Genomic DNA, 21,343 nt, shown 5'->3' with positions numbered 1-21,343 from the left:
TTGAAATGATAATGTAATTACTAATGTACAATGGGGACAAGTATATCAGCATTATTCCATATAAACAAACGTGACGGATGATTCTAAGCTTTAGCTGAAGGCACAACCGATCCTTATGACGGCAAAGAGATTTAAAAGGACATTAAAGGGACGTGAAATCCAAAATTTTTCATTTATGATTCAGACAGAGCATACATTTGTAAACAACTTTCCAATTTATTTTTATTATAAATTTTGGTTCATTCTGCTTGTATCCTTTATTGAAGGAGCAGGAATGCACTAGCTAGTTTAAAGGTTTAGTCTAGTCAAAATTAAACTTTCATGATTCAGATAGAGCATGCAATTTTAAGCAACTTTCTAATTTACTCCTAATATCAATTTTTCTTCATTCTCTTGGTATCTTTATTTGAAAAAGCAAGAATGTAAGCATAGGAGCCGGCCCAATTTTGGTTCAGCACCTTGGTTGGTGTCTAAATGTTGCCACCAATCAACAAGCGCTACCCAGGTGTTTAACCAAAAACGGGCCAGCTCCTAAGCTTACATTCAAATAAAGATATCAAGAGAACAAAGAAAAAATGATAATAGGAGTAAATTAGAAAGTTGCTTAAAATTGCATGCTCTATCTGAATCGTGAAAGTTTAATTTTGACTATACTATCCCATTAACATTTCGGTATGCCAATAACAAGAGGCACATATGTGCAGCCACCAATCAGCAGTTAGCTCCCAGTTCCCAAGCTTACCTGGGTATGCTTTTTAACAAAATATAACAAGAGAATTAAGCAAATTAGATAAAAGAAGCCAATTGGAAAATTGTTTAAATTGTGTGCTCTCAGTTATAAAAGAAAAAAATTGGGTTTAATGTCCCTTTAAAAACAGAATTTATGTTTACCTGATAAATTACTTTCTCCAACGGTGTGTCCGGTCCACGGCGTCATCCTTACTTGTGGGATATTCTCTTCCCCAACAGGAAATGGCAAAGAGCCCAGCAAAGCTGGTCACATGATCCCTCCTAGGCTCCGCCTACCCCAGTCATTCGACCGACGTTAAGGAGGAATATTTGCATAGGAGAAACCATATGAAACCGTGGTGACTGTAGTTAAAGAAAATAAATTATCAGACCTGATTAAAAAACCAGGGCGGGCCGTGGACCGGACACACCGTTGGAGAAAGTAATTTATCAGGTAAACATAAATTCTGTTTTCTCCAACATAGGTGTGTCCGGTCCACGGCGTCATCCTTACTTGTGGGAACCAATACCAAAGCTTTAGGACACGGATGATGGGAGGGAGCAAATCAGGTCACCTAGATGGAAGGCACCACGGCTTGCAAAACCTTTCTCCCAAAAATAGCCTCAGAAGAAGCAAAAGTATCAAATTTGTAAAATTTGGTAAAAGTGTGCAGTGAAGACCAAGTCGCTGCCCTACATATCTGATCAACAGAAGCCTTGTTCTTGAAGGCCCATGTGGAAGCCACAGCCCTAGTGGAATGAGCTGTGATTCTTTCGGGAGGCTGCCGTCCGGCAGTCTCGTAAGCCAATCTGATGATGCTTTTAATCCAAAAAGAGAGAGAGGTAGAAGTTGCTTTTTGACCTCTCCTTTTACCGGAATAAACAACAAACAAGGAAGATGTTTGTCTAAAATCCTTTGTAGCATCTAAATAGAATTTTAGAGCGCGAACAACATCCAAATTGTGCAACAAACGTTCCTTCTTCGCAACTGGTTTCGGACACAGAGAAGGTACGATAATCTCCTGGTTAATGTTTTTGTTAGAAACAACTTTTGGAAGAAAACCAGGTTTAGTACGTAAAACCACCTTATCTGCATGGAACACCAGATAAGGAGGAGAACACTGCAGAGCAGATAATTCTGAAACTCTTCTAGCAGAAGAAATTGCAACCAAAAACAAAACTTTCCAAGATAATAACTTAATATCAACGGAATGTAAGGGTTCAAACGGAACCCCCTGAAGAACTGAAAGAACTAAGTTGAGACTCCAAGGAGGAGTCAAAGGTTTGTAAACAGGCTTGATTCTAACCAGAGCCTGAACAAAGGCTTGAACATCTGGCACAGCTGCCAGCTTTTTGTGAAGTAACACAGACAAGGCAGAAATCTGTCCCTTCAGGGAACTTGCAGATAATCCTTTTTCCAATCCTTCTTGAAGGAAGGATAGAATCTTAGGAATCTTAACCTTGTCCCAAGGGAATCCTTTAGATTCACACCAACAGATATATTTTTTCCAAATTTTGTGGTAAATCTTTCTAGTTACAGGCTTTCTGGCCTGAACAAGAGTATCGATAACAGAATCTGAGAACCCTCGCTTCGATAAGATCAAGCGTTCAATCTCCAAGCAGTCAGCTGGAGTGAGACCAGATTCGGATGTTCGAACGGACCTTGAACAAGAAGGTCTCGTCTCAAAGGTAGCTTCCATGGTGGAGCCGATGACATATTCACCAGATCTGCATACCAAGTCCTGCGTGGCCACGCAGGAGCTATCAAGATCACCGACGCCCTTTCCTGATTGATCCTGGCTACCAGCCTGGGGATGAGAGGAAACGGCGGGAATACATAAGCTAGTTTGAAGGTCCAAGGTGCTACTAGTGCATCCACTAGAGCCGCCTTGGGATCCCTGGATCTGGACCCGTAGCAAGGAACTTTGAAGTTCTGACGAGAGGCCATCAGATCCATGTCTGGAATGCCCCACAGTTGAGTGACTTGGGCAAAGATTTCCGGATGGAGTTCCCACTCCCCCGGATGCAATGTCTGACGACTCAGAAAATCCGCTTCCCAATTTTCCACTCCTGGGATGTGGATAGCAGACAGGTGGCAGGAGTGAGACTCCGCCCATAGAATGATTTTGGTCACTTCTTCCATCGCCAGGGAACTCCTTGTTCCCCCCTGATGGTTGATGTACGCAACAGTTGTCATGTTGTCTGATTGAAACCGTATGAACTTGGCCCTCGCTAGCTGAGGCCAAGCCTTGAGAGCATTGAATATCGCTCTCAGTTCAAGAATATTTATCGGTAGAAGAGATTCTTCCCGAGACCAAAGACCCTGAGCTTTCAGGGATCCCCAGACCGCGCCCCAGCCCATCAGACTGGCGTCGGTCGTGACAATGACCCACTCTGGTCTGCGGAAGGTCATCCCTTGTGACAGGTTGTCCAGGGACAGCCACCAACGGAGTGAGTCTCTGGTCCTCTGATTTACTTGTATCCTCGGAGACAAGTTTGTATAGTCCCCATTCCACTGACTGAGCATGCACAGTTGTAATGGTCTTAGATGAATGCGCGCAAAAGGAACTATGTCCATTGCCGCTACCATCAAACCTATCACTTCCATGCACTGCGCTATGGAAGGAAGAGGAACGGAATGAAGTATCCGACAAGAGTCTAGAAGTTTTGTTTTTCTGGCCTCTGTCAGAAAAATCCTCATTTCTAAGGAGTCTATTATTGTCCCCAAGAAGGGAACCCTTGTTGACGGAGATAGAGAACTCTTTTCCACGTTCACTTTCCATCCGTGAGATCTGAGAAAGGCCAGGACAATGTCCGTGTGAGCCTTTGCTTGAGGAAGGGACGACGCTTGAATCAGAATGTCGTCCAAGTAAGGTACTACAGCAATGCCCCTTGGTCTTAGCACAGCTAGAAGGGACCCTAGTACCTTTGTGAAAATCCTTGGAGCAGTGGCTAATCCGAAAGGAAGCGCCACGAACTGGTAATGCTTGTCCAGGAATGCGAACCTTAGGAACCGATGATGTTCCTTGTGGATAGGAATATGTAGATACGCATCCTTTAAATCCACCGTGGTCATGAATTGACCTTCCTGGATGGAAGGAAGAATTGTTCGAATGGTTTCCATTTTGAACGATGGAACCTTGAGAAACTTGTTTAAGATCTTGAGATCTAAGATTGGTCTGAACGTTCCCTCTTTTTTGGGAACTATGAACAGATTGGAGTAGAACCCCATCCCTTGTTCTCCTAATGGAACAGGATGAATCACTCCCATTTTTAACAGGTCTTCTACACAACGTAAGAATGCCTGTCTTTTTATGTGGTCTGAAGACAACTGAGACCTGTGGAACCTCCCCCTTGGGGGAAGCCCCTTGAATTCCAGAAGATAACCTTGGGAGACTATTTCTAGCGCCCAAGGATCCAGAACATCTCTTGCCCAAGCCCGAGCGAAGAGAGAGAGTCTGCCCCCCACCAGATCCGGTCCCGGATCGGGGGCCAACATTTCATGCTGTCTTGGTAGCAGTGGCAGGTTTCTTGGCCTGCTTTCCCTTGTTCCAGCCTTGCATTGGTCTCCAAGCTGGCTTGGCTTGAGAAGTATTACCCTCTTGCTTAGAGGACGTAGCACTTTGGGCTGGTCCGTTTCTACGAAAGGGACGAAAATTAGGTTTATTTTTGGCCTTGAAAGGCCGATCCTGAGGAAGGGCATGGCCCTTACCCCCAGTGATATCAGAGATAATCTCTTTCAAGTCAGGGCCAAACAGCGTTTTCCCCTTGAAAGGAATGTTAAGTAGCTTGTTCTTGGAAGACGCATCAGCTGACCAAGATTTCAACCAAAGCGCTCTGCGCGCCACAATAGCAAACCCAGAATTCTTAGCCGCTAACCTAGCCAATTGCAAAGTGGCGTCTAGGGTGAAAGAATTAGCCAATTTGAGAGCATTGATTCTGTCCATAATCTCCTCATAAGGAGGAGAATCGCTATCGACCGCCTTTACCAGCTCATCGAACCAGAAACACGCGGCTGTAGTGACAGGGACAATGCATGAAATTGGTTGTAGAAGGTAACCCTGCTGAACAAACATCTTTTTAAGTAAACCTTCTAATTTTTTATCCATAGGATCTTTGAAAGCACAACTATCTTCTATGGGTATAGTGGTGCGTTTGTTTAAAGTGGAAACCGCTCCCTCGACCTTGGGGACTGTCTGCCATAAGTCCTTTCTGGGGTCGACCATAGGAAACAATTTTTTAAATATGGGGGGAGGGACGAAAGGAATACCGGGCCTTTCCCATTCTTTATTTACAATGTCCGCCACCCGCTTGGGTATAGGAAAAGCTTCTGGGAGCCCCGGGACCTCTAGGAACTTGTCCATTTTACATAGTTTCTCTGGGATGACCAACTTGTCACAATCATCCAGAGTGGATAATACCTCCTTAAGCAGAATGCGGAGATGTTCCAACTTAAATTTAAACGTAATCACATCAGGTTCAGCTTGTTGAGAAATGTTCCCTGAATCAGTAATTTCTCCCTCAGACAAAACCTCCCTGGCCCCATCAGACTGGTTTAGGGGCCCTTCAGAACCATTATTATCAGTGTCGTCATGCTCTTCAGTATCTAAAACAGAGCAGTCGCGCTTACGCTGATAAGTGTGCATTTTGGCTAAAATGTTTTTGACAGAATTATCCATTACAGCCGTTAATTGTTGCATAGTAAGGAGTATTGGCGCGCTAGATGTACTAGGGGCCTCCTGAGTGGGCAAGACTCGTGTAGACGAAGGAGGGAATGATGCAGTACCATGCTTACTCCCCTCACTTGAGGAATCATCTTGGGCATCATTGTCATTGTCACATAAATCACATTTATTTAAATGAGAAGGAACTCTGGCTTCCCCACATTCAGAACACAGTCTATCTGGTAGTTCAGACATGTTAAACAGGCATAAACTTGATAACAAAGTACAAAAAACGTTTTAAAATAAAACCGTTACTGTCACTTTAAATTTTAAACTGAACACACTTTATTACTGCAATTGCGAAAAAATATGAAGGAATTGCTCAAAATTCACCAAAATTTCACCACAGTGTCTTAAAGCCTTAAAGGTATTGCACCCCAAATTTGGAAGCTTTAACCCTTAAAATAACGGAACCGGAGCCGTTTTTAACTTTAACCCCTTTACAGTCCCTGGTGTCTGCTTTGCTGAGACCCAACCAAGCCCAAAGGGGAATACGATACCAAATGACGCCTTCAGAAAGTCTTTTCTATGTATCAGAGCTCCTCACACATGCGACTGCATGTCATGCCTCTCAAAAACAAGTGCGCAACACCGGCGCGAAAATGAGGCTCTGCCTATGATTTGTGAAAGCCCCTAAAGAGAAAGGTGTCTAAAAAAGTGCCTGCCGATATAAACTTATCAAAATACCCAGATTAAATGATTCCTCAAGGCTAAATATGTGTTAATAATGAATCGATTTAGCCCAGAAAAAGTCTACAGTCTTAATAAGCCCTTGTGAAGCCCTTATTTACAATCTTAATAAACATGGCTTACCGGATCCCATAGGGAAAATGACAGCTTCCAGCATTACATCGTCTTGTTAGAATGTGTCATACCTCAAGCAGCAAGAGACTGCTCACTGTTCCCCCAACTGAAGTTAATTCCTCTCAACAGTCCTGTGTGGAACAGCCATGGATTTTAGTAACGGTTGCTAAAATCATTTTCCTCATACAAACAGAAATCTTCATCTCTTTTCTGTTTCTGAGTAAATAGTACATACCAGCACTATTTTAAAATAACAAACTCTTGATTGAATAATAAAAACTACAGTTAAACACTAAAAAACTCTAAGCCATCTCCGTGGAGATGTTGCCTGTACAACGGGAAAGAGAATGACTGGGGTAGGCGGAGCCTAGGAGGGATCATGTGACCAGCTTTGCTGGGCTCTTTGCCATTTCCTGTTGGGGAAGAGAATATCCCACAAGTAAGGATGACGCCGTGGACCGGACACACCTATGTTGGAGAAAGTAAAACTAAATTGTCCTTAAATTAATTGAATCATTGAAAATGAAACACCATTACAGTATACAATTATTATTTATTTTCTTATGTTTGCTGTAAACAAAAAGTGCACTTGACCTATGCCCCCTAGCGAGACTGGAAGTCTGATTCTTTTACAATAAAATGCTGTAAATTGCTTGAACTAGCTACATAGTGCACAGTGATTGCTTAGAAAAACACACAAACTTATTTACAACTAGCACTAAATAGCTGAAAGGGAGATTAGATACTGAGAATGGGTTTTTAATCATTTGTTAGCACAATGTGCAGAGTGTTGCAAATACTTAAAGGGTCATGAAACCCAAAAAATGTATTTCATGATTCAGATAAAGAGATAAAATGAGTTTCCAATTTACTTCTATTATGAAATTGTCTTTGTTCTCATGTTATACTATGTTGAAGAGAGATCTAGATAGGTAGCATGCCCATGTCTGCAGCACTACATGACAGGAAATAGTGCTGCCCTCTAGTGTTCTTGCTAATGTATAACACTGTTGCAAAACTACTGCTATATAGTGCTGCAGACATGTGCACTATCCTGAGGTTACTTTCCTGTTTTTCAACAAAGAATAACAAGAAAATGAAGAAAATTTGATAATAGAAGTCAGAACTTTTTAAAATTGTGGGCCAGATTACGAGTGGAGTTCAAACATTTGCGTCTGAGCGATAAGGGGTTTATTGCGGGTGTTTGTGCTCATCAAACTAACCGCTCGTATTAAGAGTTGAAAGTTAACGTGATTGCAATCGCGATTTACGTTAGAATCATTACCGCAACTTCAGAGCTCTGGTTAATTGTTTCGCGAAACATAAAAGTTGCACAAAACACATCAAAAATACATTACAAAGTACAGTTACACTCATAAGAGCGCTGCGGAATCTGTTGGCGCTCTACAAATAACCGATAATAATAATAATAATAATAATAACATTGTCTAATAAAATTATAAAAAAAAAAATATTGCAGCACACAAGTTATAAAGGCTCAAGATAGAAGGCAGGCAAATACATACATACATACATACATGTCAAAATATGTATATATGTGTGTGTGTATATATATATATATATATATATATATATATATATATATATATACAGTATTAGTAAAATTCTACACTTTTTAGAAGTAAGAATAAGATAGCGCTTTCAGCTTCAGCTCAGCAAGGTCTATATATTTAGAATTGTGTCCAACTAGAATCAAATACAAATGAGCTTGTGCATGTGAATATTATGTGGCATATTCTAGTGTTAGGTAAAAGCTTACAAAATAAATAATAACACATTGCACATATGCTTTTTTTTACTAAGAATAATGAAATATTTTGGGCTAGATTACAAGTGGAGCACAAACATATTAGCATTATTGTGCATTAACATCTCTCAAGAACAATAAATAGTGGATTGATTTTTGAGATCATATTACAAGTTAGTTTTTATTGCACAAGAGATAGTCTAGAGCACGCTAAAGTGCAAGTGCACTAAATCCATCGCAAAATAGACTTCTATGGGGGTATGCCGTGAAATTCATGTAGAATATTCAGGAAGCCAATGGTGTGTTAAGCCAATGATGCTCAAGTAGTGGAGCTTGTAATGTAGTTCCAAGGCTGGATTGGCCTCCCAGGACACCAGGTGATTTCCTGGTGATCCGCAGCAGATAGAGCTGCCCAGCTACAATTTAAGGGAGTGGTGCTGCTGGTAATTCAATGCATCTGTATCACCTATCTTTTCTCCTTTATGCTATACAAAGTATCTTCTTGTAAGCTTTACTTCCTGGTATCATTCTAGTAGCCCTCCTTTGAATATCTAGTCAAGTCACACAATGAGACAAAGTGACACACTATTTTGAGTGTCATCTCCAGATCGCATTATGGGCTAGATTACAAATGGAGCGCTAATTTATTGTGCGCCCATAAACAAGTGGAGTACTAATTTATCACGCACCTGTAAACAGGCAAATTCACCCCGTTTACGGGCGCATGATAAATAACCAGCTATTACAAGTGGAGGATTATTGCTACCGCAAGCTTGCGGAAGCGATTAGTGCTCAGAAAATTAACCAGAGGTCAGACTCTAATTAATTTTCAAAATAACCCACAATTGCCCCCAAAATAAAGAATATTCTTTTATTTTATTTTAATTAAAAAAAAACTGCAAAAAGCAGTGTGTGTTCCCTGTAAATATATATGCATATGCTTATATACATATATATTTATGTGTTAATATTTGTATATACAGTACATATATTAACGCATAAATATATATGCATATATTCATATACATATATATTTACAATCTGCTGCCCATTGCTGCGAGACTTACCCCATTTGCTGCACTAGGTCTCACGGCATGAGAATGAGGCTCCCATTGGAGCGTATGGAACCACGCTCTTGTGAGCGCAAAGCTTGCGTGCACCTAACTTATAATAACAGCGCACGCAACTAAGTGGAGCGCAAATAGCGCTTTTGCAGAAGCGATGTTTTGCGCTTCACTTTTAATCTAGCTCAATATATACAGATAATCATTGGGATAAATTGGGTTATAGGGTGCCTATATAGCAACAAACTAACATAATTCAATTCTGAAAAAAATATTGGGGAAAGGAGTATCCCATTAAGAAAAATGAGGCGTGCACATTCTTCAGACTGATCAGAAAAAGTATGGGACGCCCTAAAAAAGTTTCAGCCTTGTAAAGAAGCTTTGGTTATAGTATTGAACTTATAATACCAGATTGTGCGTTATTGTTTGAGCAAGGTCACGCAAAAGATAATACATCCTGTGCTTTATGGGGAATTTCATTTTAAGCTGTATGCCCCTTTAATATAACTGCATAAAAAGATTCCAAATATCTTAGCAATTGGGAATGGTACAACATATATTTCAACAGGGTAAATAGATTTATATGAAATAGGATTGAACATTCTACCTAGAGAGCAAGCATACAATTGTTTATACCTCAACTAATATAAATCAACTAAGCTGCCTAAAGTAAAGGAAAATATGTTATCCTTTTGGGTAATATATTAATCATATTTTCAACCAGAATAGTCATTTTACTAATACCATATTGGCTGAGTGTGTATTAGAATTGAAATATTTGTTAATTCCAGGGAAGACAACCAAATACCTGGGATATTTTGTACTTGAAAACTATGTGTACAAGGTGGGAAGGGAACAAAAATGTAGGTAGCCATGCCAAAAGAACAGCATCAACACTCACAATATGCCAGATTTTCCAGTGATCGCAATCCTAAAATGCTTCCGCTATTAATACCCCTCAAGCTTGAAAGGATTATCTCCCAAAAACAGCACTAAATTGTTATCTTCATCATTAATATCTAAATTTTGTAAAACACTCAGGACTAAGCATAAATAAAATAAAGATTTCAAGGGTTTGAAGAGCCTGTTTGTTCATTGATTTGATCCTTTTTAATAGTGTGTAGTGATACTATTTGGTGACTTGTGCAATTAAAGGGACATTGTACCTATGATTACTCTTTAACAAAGGATATCAAGAGAACTAAGAAACATTGATAACTTTAGTAAATTGGAAAGTTGTTAAAAATGTTGTGCTCTATCCAATCCACGTAAGTTTAATTTTGACTTCACTATTCCTTTAAACTTAATTACCCAAATCTATATCTCTTTCCCAAGTATAACTTCCTCTTTAATTCAGTATTACCTATATACTTCAATATCTCAACAACAAAAAAACAACAACAAAAGGTTCAATTTTATCTTTTTTATCTTTTCTCTATAACATTTACAATATCAGAAATTTTATTTATATTAAAGGGCTTTGAAATCACAACTTTAATTCATTCCAGGACTCTGCACTTACCCTTAATTTGATTATATAAGCACTGGCAAGTCAGTACATAGCAATTAGTTCAATCAAAACACTTTTCATAATAGGGCTTTTGGCTAATTTAACCCCTTTGCTACTTGCCCAAAGTAGCGGAGAATTTTTAGCATTTTTGCTATCACTCCGTTTAAACAAAAATAGAGACTTTTTTATTTACTCATCAAAACTATATATATTTGTTTTCTTTTAAAACTATATATACTGTAAGTAGACTACCAGAGTTATTTATCTAGGCCCATTTTGGTATATTTGATACCACTATTTGCCTCCAAATACTATCATATAAAAAAACAAAAAAACAAACAAACAAATCTTTGGGTATTTCACTGAAATTATTTACACACAACTACTGCAGTCATAAGACAAATGGTTGTAAAAGCTTCTCTGGGGTACCCTTTCTTTAGAAATAGCAGAGATGCATGGCTTTGCAATTAGTTTTTGGAAATTAGAAGACCACATAGTCTTACCACACTGTAATTCCCTGCAATGAAAGTATTAACGACTTAGTTTGTACCTGATCTACCTGTATCCTACCTGATCCCTCCTAATATGAAGTTTAGGGCTTTTTAAATTTATTTATGTATTTCTGTAGTGTAGGGGTCTATCCTCACCCTCCCACCTCCCTAATTCCCCCAACAGCTCTCTTACCCTCCCCACTCCCACTGCCCACCACCATATGTGTTACTGGCAGCCAGTCTGCAAGGTTTTAAAAGTTTCTAATAAAAATAATCATGCAATAACATGACAGTGTTTTCACATCCTGTCCTAAAAAAAAGCCAACAGGCCAGGTTTAAAGTGGCATGATACTCAAATGGTGAAGCACTTGAAAGTGATGCAGCAAAGTTGTAAAAAGCTGAGTCGAAAATATTACCTTAACATAGGGTGACAATATTGCCGCTTTAAAAAGGGACACATATGAAAAATACATATGTCAGGGTTCTTATACAAAACATTTCTTTAAACAGCCCTCAAAACTGCCCTGACATATGTATTTTTCACGTGTCCCTTTTTAAAGCAGCAATATGGTCACCCTACCTTAACATCTCTAAGTAAAAAAGGAAATTTCCTCAGTATTCACATCCCATTGTAAAGGGAGTTTAAACAGCCAATCCTGATGCTAGTCCCGGGACTTGCAAGGGAGCGTGCATCTGGCATGTGCAGCACAGTCATGTTACTGTAACTATGAAATCTCACAAGATTTAAGTAAAATCTCATGTAATCACAGTAAAGCAAACTGTGATATCAGCACTGATGAAGCTGACTGATTTTTTTGTTTATTTCAACATGCAAGATACAATAGCTGATCTGAAGAAATTTTGAGGTAAAATATATTTTTTACCTTTTTTTTACATAGAGATATTCAGGTGATTTTTTTATTGCCTGCTTTTTACAGTTCTGTTGCATCCCTTTTCAAGTGATTTAGCATATGCATGTAGGTATTATGTCTCTTTAATGGGGTAAACAAACTAAGCATATAGTCAATGACTATGACTGAAGGTGAGCTCACATTGCTAAATACGTAAAATATGGTTTCAATCTATAATTAAAGAGAGAGATTTCATGGGGAGTGGCAGATTATAATTTTATAAAATGAAGATAGAGAGCAGGGTTTTGTGGTAGTTCTTTGTTTAAATAGCAGAAGAAGAATTATGATCAGATTTATAGGTTTTATTTATGTGTTGAAAATGTGTTAATCCCTTCCTATCGGGACTTATTTGTCTACATCGGAACAAAGTTCTGATGTAAACAAATAAGTAAAAATTTAAATCCCGCGATTGTTCATGCGATCACATGATTTCAATGATGGGGTCGGATCAGGGGGGATTGCCTATGACGCTAGGCACGCCCTTCAGCCCGATATCCCATTTAGGAAGCTGATATGGCTTCAGGACAACCAAACAGCTAGGAAATTCCATGTTGTCCTAACGGCGCTAAAGCTTAGCTCAGTTAGGACGGCATGGAACGTCCTAACTGCGGGAAGGGATTAATTGTATAATATTAAATGGTGTTTTGTTTTTCTGTAATGTCAATAAAAAAAAATATGACCTCTTATGGCTGCATGAGAAAAAACAGTGGAAAAATACCTCCAACTCTGTATCTTACCTTGACAAAATGTGGCATTGATCTTCTTGTAACCTTGAGGACATTCCATCATCTGAGAATATCCAGGATGACCTATAGTATACAACACACAATAAAATCAGTTTGTTCTTAGGATTAGGCTCAATAAAGGCAGGAGAACTGAATGCTCAACAAATTAAAGGAGCATGAAACCCAAATGTTTTCTTTCATGATTTAGAAATATCATGCAATGTTAAACAACTGTCTAATTTACTTCAATTGTCTAATTTGCTTCATTCTCTTTATATCCTTTGCCTAAAAGCATATCTAGATAAGCTCAGTAGCTGCTGATTGGTGGTTGCACATAGATGCCTCGTGTGATTGGTTCACCTTTTTGTATTGCTATTTCTTCAACAAATGATATCTAAAGAATGAAGCAAATTAGATAATAGAAGTAAATTAGTATGTTGTTTAAAATTGCCCTTTAATAATAAAAAAGACAAAGCATGTCTTTTACATGCTTAGTAGACGCTGGTTCCTCGGAAAGTGTGCGTATAAAAAAATGTGCACAATTTGAAAGGTTCATTGGAATTTTTTGTTTAAAATTGAATGCTCTATCTGAATCATGAAGGACTTTCAAATGAGTAATACAACCATTCTATCATATAACTTCACTTGGTACTATCTCCTTATAGAATGTCTTGCTGCTAAGCAGGTCACACAGAGGTTTATGATTGAGGTTTTACCAAGACATAATATAGTAGCCAGGATTCACTAATTACTAAGGTCTAGTTTCCATTGCATTACAGCATCACTAGTGTTGAACCAAATTTTTTTTTCTTTTATGATTCAGATAGAGCATGCAATTTTAAGCAACTTTCTAATTTACTCCTATTGTCATTTTTTTCTTTGTTCTCTTGGTATCGTTATTTGAAAAAGAAGGAATGTAAGCATAGAAGCCTGCCCATTTTTTGTTCAGCACCCTGGATAGCGCTTGTGATTGGTAACTACATTTTCTGAACCAAAGATGGGCCAGCTCCTAAGCTGTGCAAAGGAGGGCTACCAAAATGGTACATGGTCTAAAAAATAAAACTTACCAGGATAGGCTCAATGACCTAAATATGTATAGCTTAGAGGAGAGAAGGGAAAGAGGTGATATGATAGCAACTTTCAAGTACATTAAAGGGTTTAGTAAAACTGAGGCTGTGGGTATTTTACATAAAATGGAAAATTCAAGAACAAGGGGTCATGAGCTCAAGCTAAAGGGTAGTAGATTCAGGAGTAATTTGAGGAAGCACTTCTTTACAGAAAGAGTGATTGATTTATGGAATAAACTTCCTCAAGAGGTAGTAGCAACAAACACTGTGGGGGACTTTAAAAATGCATGGGACAAGCATAGGGCTATCCTACGAACTAGATAAGTTTATACTGTTAGGTAAGGTGGGGCAGACTTGCTGGGCCTATGGCTCTTATCTGCCGTCAATATCTATGTTTCTATGTTTCTTACATTCCTGCTTTTTCAATAAAGATACCAAGCGAACAAAGAAAAATTATAGTAGGAGTAAATTAGAAAGTTGCTTAAAATTGCATGATCTATCTGAATTATGAAAGAAAAAAAATGGGTTCAGTATCCCTTTCAGTGGCGTCACTAGGGGGGTGCGGGCCGCACCCGGGTGACACCCTCCAGGGGGTGACACCAAAAAAAAAAATTTTTTTGTTTTTTGTTTAAATTGTATTGAAATTCAAAGAAATACAATGTTGAGATACATAGATTATTTTATTAGAGGCTGGCATTTGTGAACATTAGTGGGACTGGGGAAGTTGTAGACACACAATTTTTTTGCCCCTTGAGCCAGTGCTGCAATTTCAACAAATAGTTTTCCCGGCTGCTTTTGCTTGTTTGTACTTTGCTCCTCCCCTGCCCAGTTTCACTATGAATGTTGTGGGTGTGCCGTGGGGCTTGCAAAGTTGCGCTGCTAGCCTAAACCTGCCTGCCTATCTGTGCTCACTGCTCAGTGACATGCGGCCCAGGGCTGTGCACTGACAGACTTGGAACAGAGTCAGTCAGAGAGCAGAATTTTCATAGTTTGCGCGCCTAAACCTTTTCTTCAGTGATTTATTTTAGAGTGCTCTGTTTATCTTTCATTTGATGTTCTGCTGAGCCAGGGAGCAGCTCTAGGCATGAGCTTCCTAATTAATGCAGTGCAGTTTACATATTTTGTATGTGTGTGTCTGAGTTTTTGTGTGTCTCAGTGTTTTTGTGTGTGTGTTTTTGTGTGCGTGTCTGAGTGTGTTTCCGAGTGTTTGTATGTGCATCTGAGTATGTTTTTAAGTGTGTCTGAGTGTTTGTATGTGTGTTTGCCTGTGTTTTTGTGTGTGTCTGCTTTCTGGGGGGGGTGACACCATGACTTACCTCACCGGGTGACACCAACCCTAGTGACGCCACTGATCCCTTTAAGGCTACTAAAATATTGAACTGCAGCCCCCGTTTGTTCAAAAGTTGGCCATCACTGCACTAATAGATCACTGGTTCCAGGGCTATTCCAGTAACCATTTGAATATATTGGCTTAACTTTTTATTTTACCAAGGTTAATTAATGGCAATAATTTTGGGCACTTGCAAATGCTTTTAGGGTCTATATTCGTGAAATTCTGAGTCTGTCATAAGAACCTGGTTATTCAGAGTTATTCTGGAGTCTGACACAGACCCTGATATTGCCTTTTTGTTTTTTTTCATTGGAGCACTTGCTTCTATCATCACACATTACATATATGCCTCTGCATCCCTGTCCAGGCAACACAAAAACAAGGTTTTGCATCTGGCCTAATTTGTAGCTGATCCTGTCAACACTTTATTGCCCTCAATAGGTCTTTAAAAACTGGAGTGAGACACTTTAAGCAATGGTAAGTATAGAATCCTTACCACACAATGGTTGTCTTCTCCCTGTTAAACATCAAGTTGCCAAGTCTTGCTGCATTTGCCAAGCGTGAGGTGTGGCTTTATATAAGGCAATGGGTTGGAGAAGTTCATTAGTGTCCATTTGAGGTTGATAGGTTTGAGCAGTGGAGCAGATGAAGTTACCTCCAATCATACCATGAAATAACAGACACAGTTATACCTATATCAACTTCCATGAACAGAGAGCTTCCACTGAGTGTGACATCCACTCTTATAATAGAGATATACTCCCCCGAAGAAAACAGCGTAATATGATGAACAAGTGGCACAAAGCACCTCACATGACAAGGATTCATCTTAAGATTGCAAATAGCATCCTTGGATCTGCAAGTAAGGTCTTTATTGAAGTGGCATGCTTCTGATGACAAGTCTACTAGCTCTAGCTCCATTTTTATTCTTACTTATTTATTTAATAAATTAACTATTGATTTACTTATTTAGTTATCTATTTATACTTCAGTGGTCTAAATAGTTTAGGGGGCAGTAAACTTTAAACATTTCTATCACAAACAAACAGCACTATGTAAACATATTTTTGCACGAAACAGTTTTATTTTTACTTCAAAACTAAATCCATGTGTACAATTGGACCCTAGGGCCTGATTGCTCACTGGCTGATATGAAGATCTCCAAGCTAAAAAACAACACTTTTTTTTTAATCAATAGAGGAACATCTGTTCACAAGAACAAGTTGTAATACATTTGAAACAGCGTCTTTTAGGTGCAACAAAGATTATAAAAATAACTTTACAGTCTCTTTAAGGTTTGCCAAATAGAAAGATTTCTGAATCCTTCCTGAAATATAAAAAGTATCCAGGGTGCACCCTCTCTCGTTTTCTCTTAATATACTGTATACAAACTTTTATTTTAGATGGAGTACAATGACGGTATAGAGTAAGCTATTAGTTTTACAATTAAGACTTAAAGGGACACTCAAGTCAAAAGTAAACTTTCATGATTTAGATACAGCACACAATTTTAAACAACTTTCCAATTTACTTCCATTAACAAAATGTGCACAGTCTTTTTATATTTACACTATTTGAGTCACCAGCTCCTACTGAGCATGTGCGAAAATTCACAGAACATACGTATATGCATTTGTGATTGGCTGATGGCTGTCACATGATGCAGTGGGAGTGGAAATAGACATAACTTTGAAATGTGTCAGAAAAAAATCTACTACTTATTTGAAGTTCAGACTAAGTGATATTACATTGTCTTTTTATCTTGCATTTGTTTATTATGTAAATGTATTGTATTGACTGGTCCTTTAAATATGTCATTTTCTCTGTTCCTAATTTGAAACCAGTGTAAATAGATTTTTCGGGCAAACTGTGAGCGTTTCTATAATAACTAAAGGGCTCTGATGCCAAAGATTCTGATTCCAAAGCAAATGTACCCAGCAGAGACTTGTAGCCTTTTCTTGGCATGTTATTGTTAAGTAGATGCCACTCCCTGCTTGAAAACAAACCAAGTGTTAGCCTGAAGCGAATGTCTGCCCAAGTACAAATAACAAATGTTTTCCAACCCTATATTTCAATAAATAATTAAAAGATTAGTAGTACTTTTTCAATTTAGTTAAAGGGTCATGAAACCCACATTTTTTCTTTCATGATTCAGGCAGAGCATACAATTTTAAACAACTTTTTATTTTGATACTATCACCACATTTTCTTTGTTCTCTTGGTGCCTTTTGTTGAAAAGAAGGGATGTAAGCTTAGGGGTGTGCATGTGTCTGGAACACTATATGGCAATAGCTTTGCAAGAATGTTATCCATTTTCAAAGCACTATTTCCTGCCATGTAGTGCTCCAGACAGCTACCTAGGTATCTCTTCAACAAAACAATATCACATGAATAAAGCAAATTTTATAATATAAGTAAATTAGAATTTTTTTCTTTAACCCTTTGAGTGCTAATGATGGCTCTGAGCCGTCGCAGAGTTTCTCACTCAGGTGCTAACAACGGCTCAGGGCCGTCGCTAGCACTCTCCCACCTTGATGGATATCTGGGGGCTCCCACCCACTCCTACCCCGGCGATCGGGCCTGTATAGTGACAGGCATCACCGGGGCTTCACGTTTTGCACGGTGACGTCACGCGCAATGATGTGATGACATCACTGCGCAACTTTATTTAAAAATTACAATAACAAGTATAGGGAAAGGGGGCATGCTGCTTAGAAGCCTGTATCTCAGGCATCTAAGCAGCTACAGACCCCCACGACCCACCATTGGAAAGGTAATCGCCTATCCTTTCCAACTGTGTGAGTATTGGGGATCTGAAGAAAAAAAAGTAAAAAAATATATATATTTAAAAAATTTAAAAATAAAAAAAAAACTTAAATCAGCTTAGCATCCAGGTGGTTAAAATAGTATGCTCTGTTTAAATCACAAATTATTTTTTGGGGTTTCATATACTTTTAATGGTTTAACCAAGAAATAAATGAAGATGAGAAGGGCTGGGAAAACACAGACCTGATGGTGTTAGAAATGAGTCATTAACAAATAAACTCTACACATCAGACTGCTAATCTTTTACATGATTCACTCTCAGTGCACATTGCCAATATTCATGATGAGTCAGATCCTATGGATACATTTTTTACAGTGACTCAGTATCCACCATTTACTCCTCACCTCCTCAATTTTTCATATTTTCAAACAGCAGGTTCTAAATCCCCTGTTATGTAGTAGATGATTATGTGGTTGCACAAGTGTTCCTAATGGTTCAGAACATATCTGAGATTATGGGAAGCACAGTATTATAATAGCTAAGGCTTACACATACCAAGCTGAATGGACATTTATACAGTATCTGCTAAATTATAGCCTTGTGGTTTCTTGGAGTGGTATACATTCAAAGCATGATTTCAAAATCTGTTATGTGATCTACCAATGACTGGATATAAATGGTAATAGTCGCAGCAGGCAAGAAAAAAGAGAAATGAGAACTGCTGTTTGTTTTGCTATATACCAGGGGCGAACTGATCAGTCAGGCAAATAGGACCTGGACAGAGTGAGCGAAAAATATAGGCACACTAACATATAGAGGTCAGAAATCACGACCTTGCTAACTCCCTTTCCGCATAGACTTCTATGGGGCACGCTTAGCTTTTTCTGTTTTTCGTTCAAGTACTACCCAAAGGTGCACTGGGCCAAATGTGTATTAGGTATACTTCATTCAAATACCTATGTTCTCCAGTTAGAAGAAAATATTCTTTTTATTTTAAATATATATTAATATTTAGGACACACTAGTCTGCTGTTGTACTGTATTACATTTTACGAACTCTGCTGTGGACTGTCTTTTAAGTGCCGTAACTTCGATTGTGGGTCTGTAGACCATACATATTCATGCCTTCTAACCTCATATGCCATTGAGGTTTTTAATGTGAGTTGTTTACTCTCAATAAATGTAACTGTTTGTTTTAATAAACAGGGTTGCACTATTATTTCCTTCCTGTTTTACATGCAAATGGACATGTGAACAAAGACACCATCGAGGTCCTACATTTGTAAGCAGCATCCGTGGGATCTGGAAAAAGACTGCCAACACTGCGCAACACTTACCTCATTGATTGGGGGTAAGGAGTGTAAGTAGATACCCTACAGGGTTTTCCTTTTCCAGGCACTGCGGAACTTATTCTGTGTATTTTAGCACATACCTTACATATGACTTTTATTTTGGGTGAACTAATCCATTGTACTTTATGAACTTTTTAACCCATTTTTAACCCATTATAGATTTTTCTGTTTTAGACATTGTATTCTATGGACTGTTAATTTTTATCTATTTTACTTATATTTATTGTATTTGCATTGATGGTATTGTCTATTTTGATTTATATTTCTTTGACTATATTCATTGACTAGTCTGTCATCTGACATTATTAAGTATATATTTTGTATTACTTTTTATCAATTCTGTTTATTTTGGGCATTGTGAATCTTTGACTTTCTGAAAAGAAGGATAAATACAGCATTTTATCCCAGACCATTATAGCCACATTCTTCTAATATATTTACAAATCAACTTATGTATAATTATATTCATTTAAATGAGTGTTTAATTTTTTCCCAATACATCTATGAATCACAATATATATATGATATTCCTATCCCCTTATTAACTATAGTATTATAATATTATTCTGCCTAATTAAAAGGGATAACGAAATAGATTCCCTCTATTCTATACTGTGCGGACAGTTCAGTGCGCCCTTTATATCTATCACACCCCTTTTCTTTACATATATATATATATATATATATATATATATATATATATTTATTTTTTTGAAATACAGGGGTCGACAAATCTGTTTACAATTTAGGAGCTGGAAATGTTTTTAGGAGCCAGACAGTGGATTTTGTAAATCCATATATGAAGAATCACCCAAAAATTTAGAAACCAGGGGTAAAATTCTAGGAGCCAGTGGCTACCAAGCTCCTGGGTTTGTCGAGCCCTGTTGTAATATATATATCTATAGCTATACAGCTATATGAGTATATATACATATATATATATATATATTTAGAGAGAGAGACAGACATATATATATATTGTGTGTGTGTATATATATATATATATATATATATATATATATATATATATATATATATATATATATATATATAAATATATATTTAAAAATTAAAAGGAACATTTGCTTCTAAGTAAAAACAGTCATTTCAAATATTTCTATTAAAAAAACATAAAATGATTAAAATTGTTTAAAAATTATATTGTATATTTCAAGGTATTTGACTGGGAAGGGCTATATAAGTTTATATATGTTTATATATGTATGTGTGTGCATACATATTTACACAAATAAACACATAAATATAAACGTATACAAATAGACATACTGTGTGTGTATATATATATATATATATATATATATATATATATATATATATACACACACACACACTTTTAAACCCTTCCCAGTAAAGCTCCTTGAGATATACCATTTCCCTTTTTTTTAAAAAAAAATTCCAATAATAAACATATTCTTTTATTAAATATGTTTATATATGAGTGTAATACTTTATTTTAATATGATTTATATGTGTTTTGTTTTACTCTTTTTGTAGCTGTAACATTTTACCTAAGATCTCAAGCTACGCAAATTTTTCTAGAATTATTTTGGCTTGTGCTCCAGCACAATCCATAACTTTCAGCTTGTAATACGAGCAATATTTAGCGCTGTTGCAATATCCATTGAAAGTATAGGAAGAGCTAAAGGTATGATGGCCAGACTAAACCTTCTCTGGTAAGTTGCACGCTAATTGTAGAGCGATCCAGCAATATTGATATCACACCCAGCACTATCATTAGTGCTCCACTTATAATATGGGTCATAATGCCGTTTCATTTAAAACTATTAAAGGGGCAGACAAAGTCAAAATGAAAGTTTCATGATTTAGATAGAGCATATCATTTTTAACAACTTTCCAATTTACTTCTATCATCAAAATGCTTTTGTGGCATATAGAATTTGCTTTATGGGCTCTCTAGAGAGCATGTGACAAAGCACAATTTTCATACAAAGGCAAAACATGTTTATTTTCCTTCTAACATCCAAAATACAGTTTTATTGTTATATTACCATAGGTGATGAAGTTGTATTGCTTTACTCATACAAGAATAGTGATAAAAGAACAAGCTTATTGCTATGCC

General features: G+C 37.5%; 1 protein-coding gene across 6 annotated transcripts in view; it reads right to left on the bottom strand.

The window, feature by feature from the left end:
- The window catches only part of LTBP1 (latent transforming growth factor beta binding protein 1), a 596,328-nt gene that overhangs the window by 169,586 nt on the left and 405,399 nt on the right, over positions 1-21,343 (bottom strand). For all 6 annotated transcript variants that reach the window (XM_053711864.1, XM_053711861.1, XM_053711862.1 and 3 more), the window contains one exon: positions 12,739-12,810. In XM_053711864.1, the coding sequence (XP_053567839.1) occupies positions 12,739-12,810 (72 nt within the window). The remainder of the gene's footprint in view (positions 1-12,738; positions 12,811-21,343) is intronic.

Source organism: Bombina bombina, chromosome 4, assembly GCF_027579735.1.
Source record: "Bombina bombina isolate aBomBom1 chromosome 4, aBomBom1.pri, whole genome shotgun sequence".
NCBI lineage: Eukaryota > Metazoa > Chordata > Amphibia > Anura > Bombinatoridae > Bombina > Bombina bombina.
Note: the sequence above shows the minus strand (reverse complement) of the source record. Positions and strands in the feature narration are given on the sequence as shown.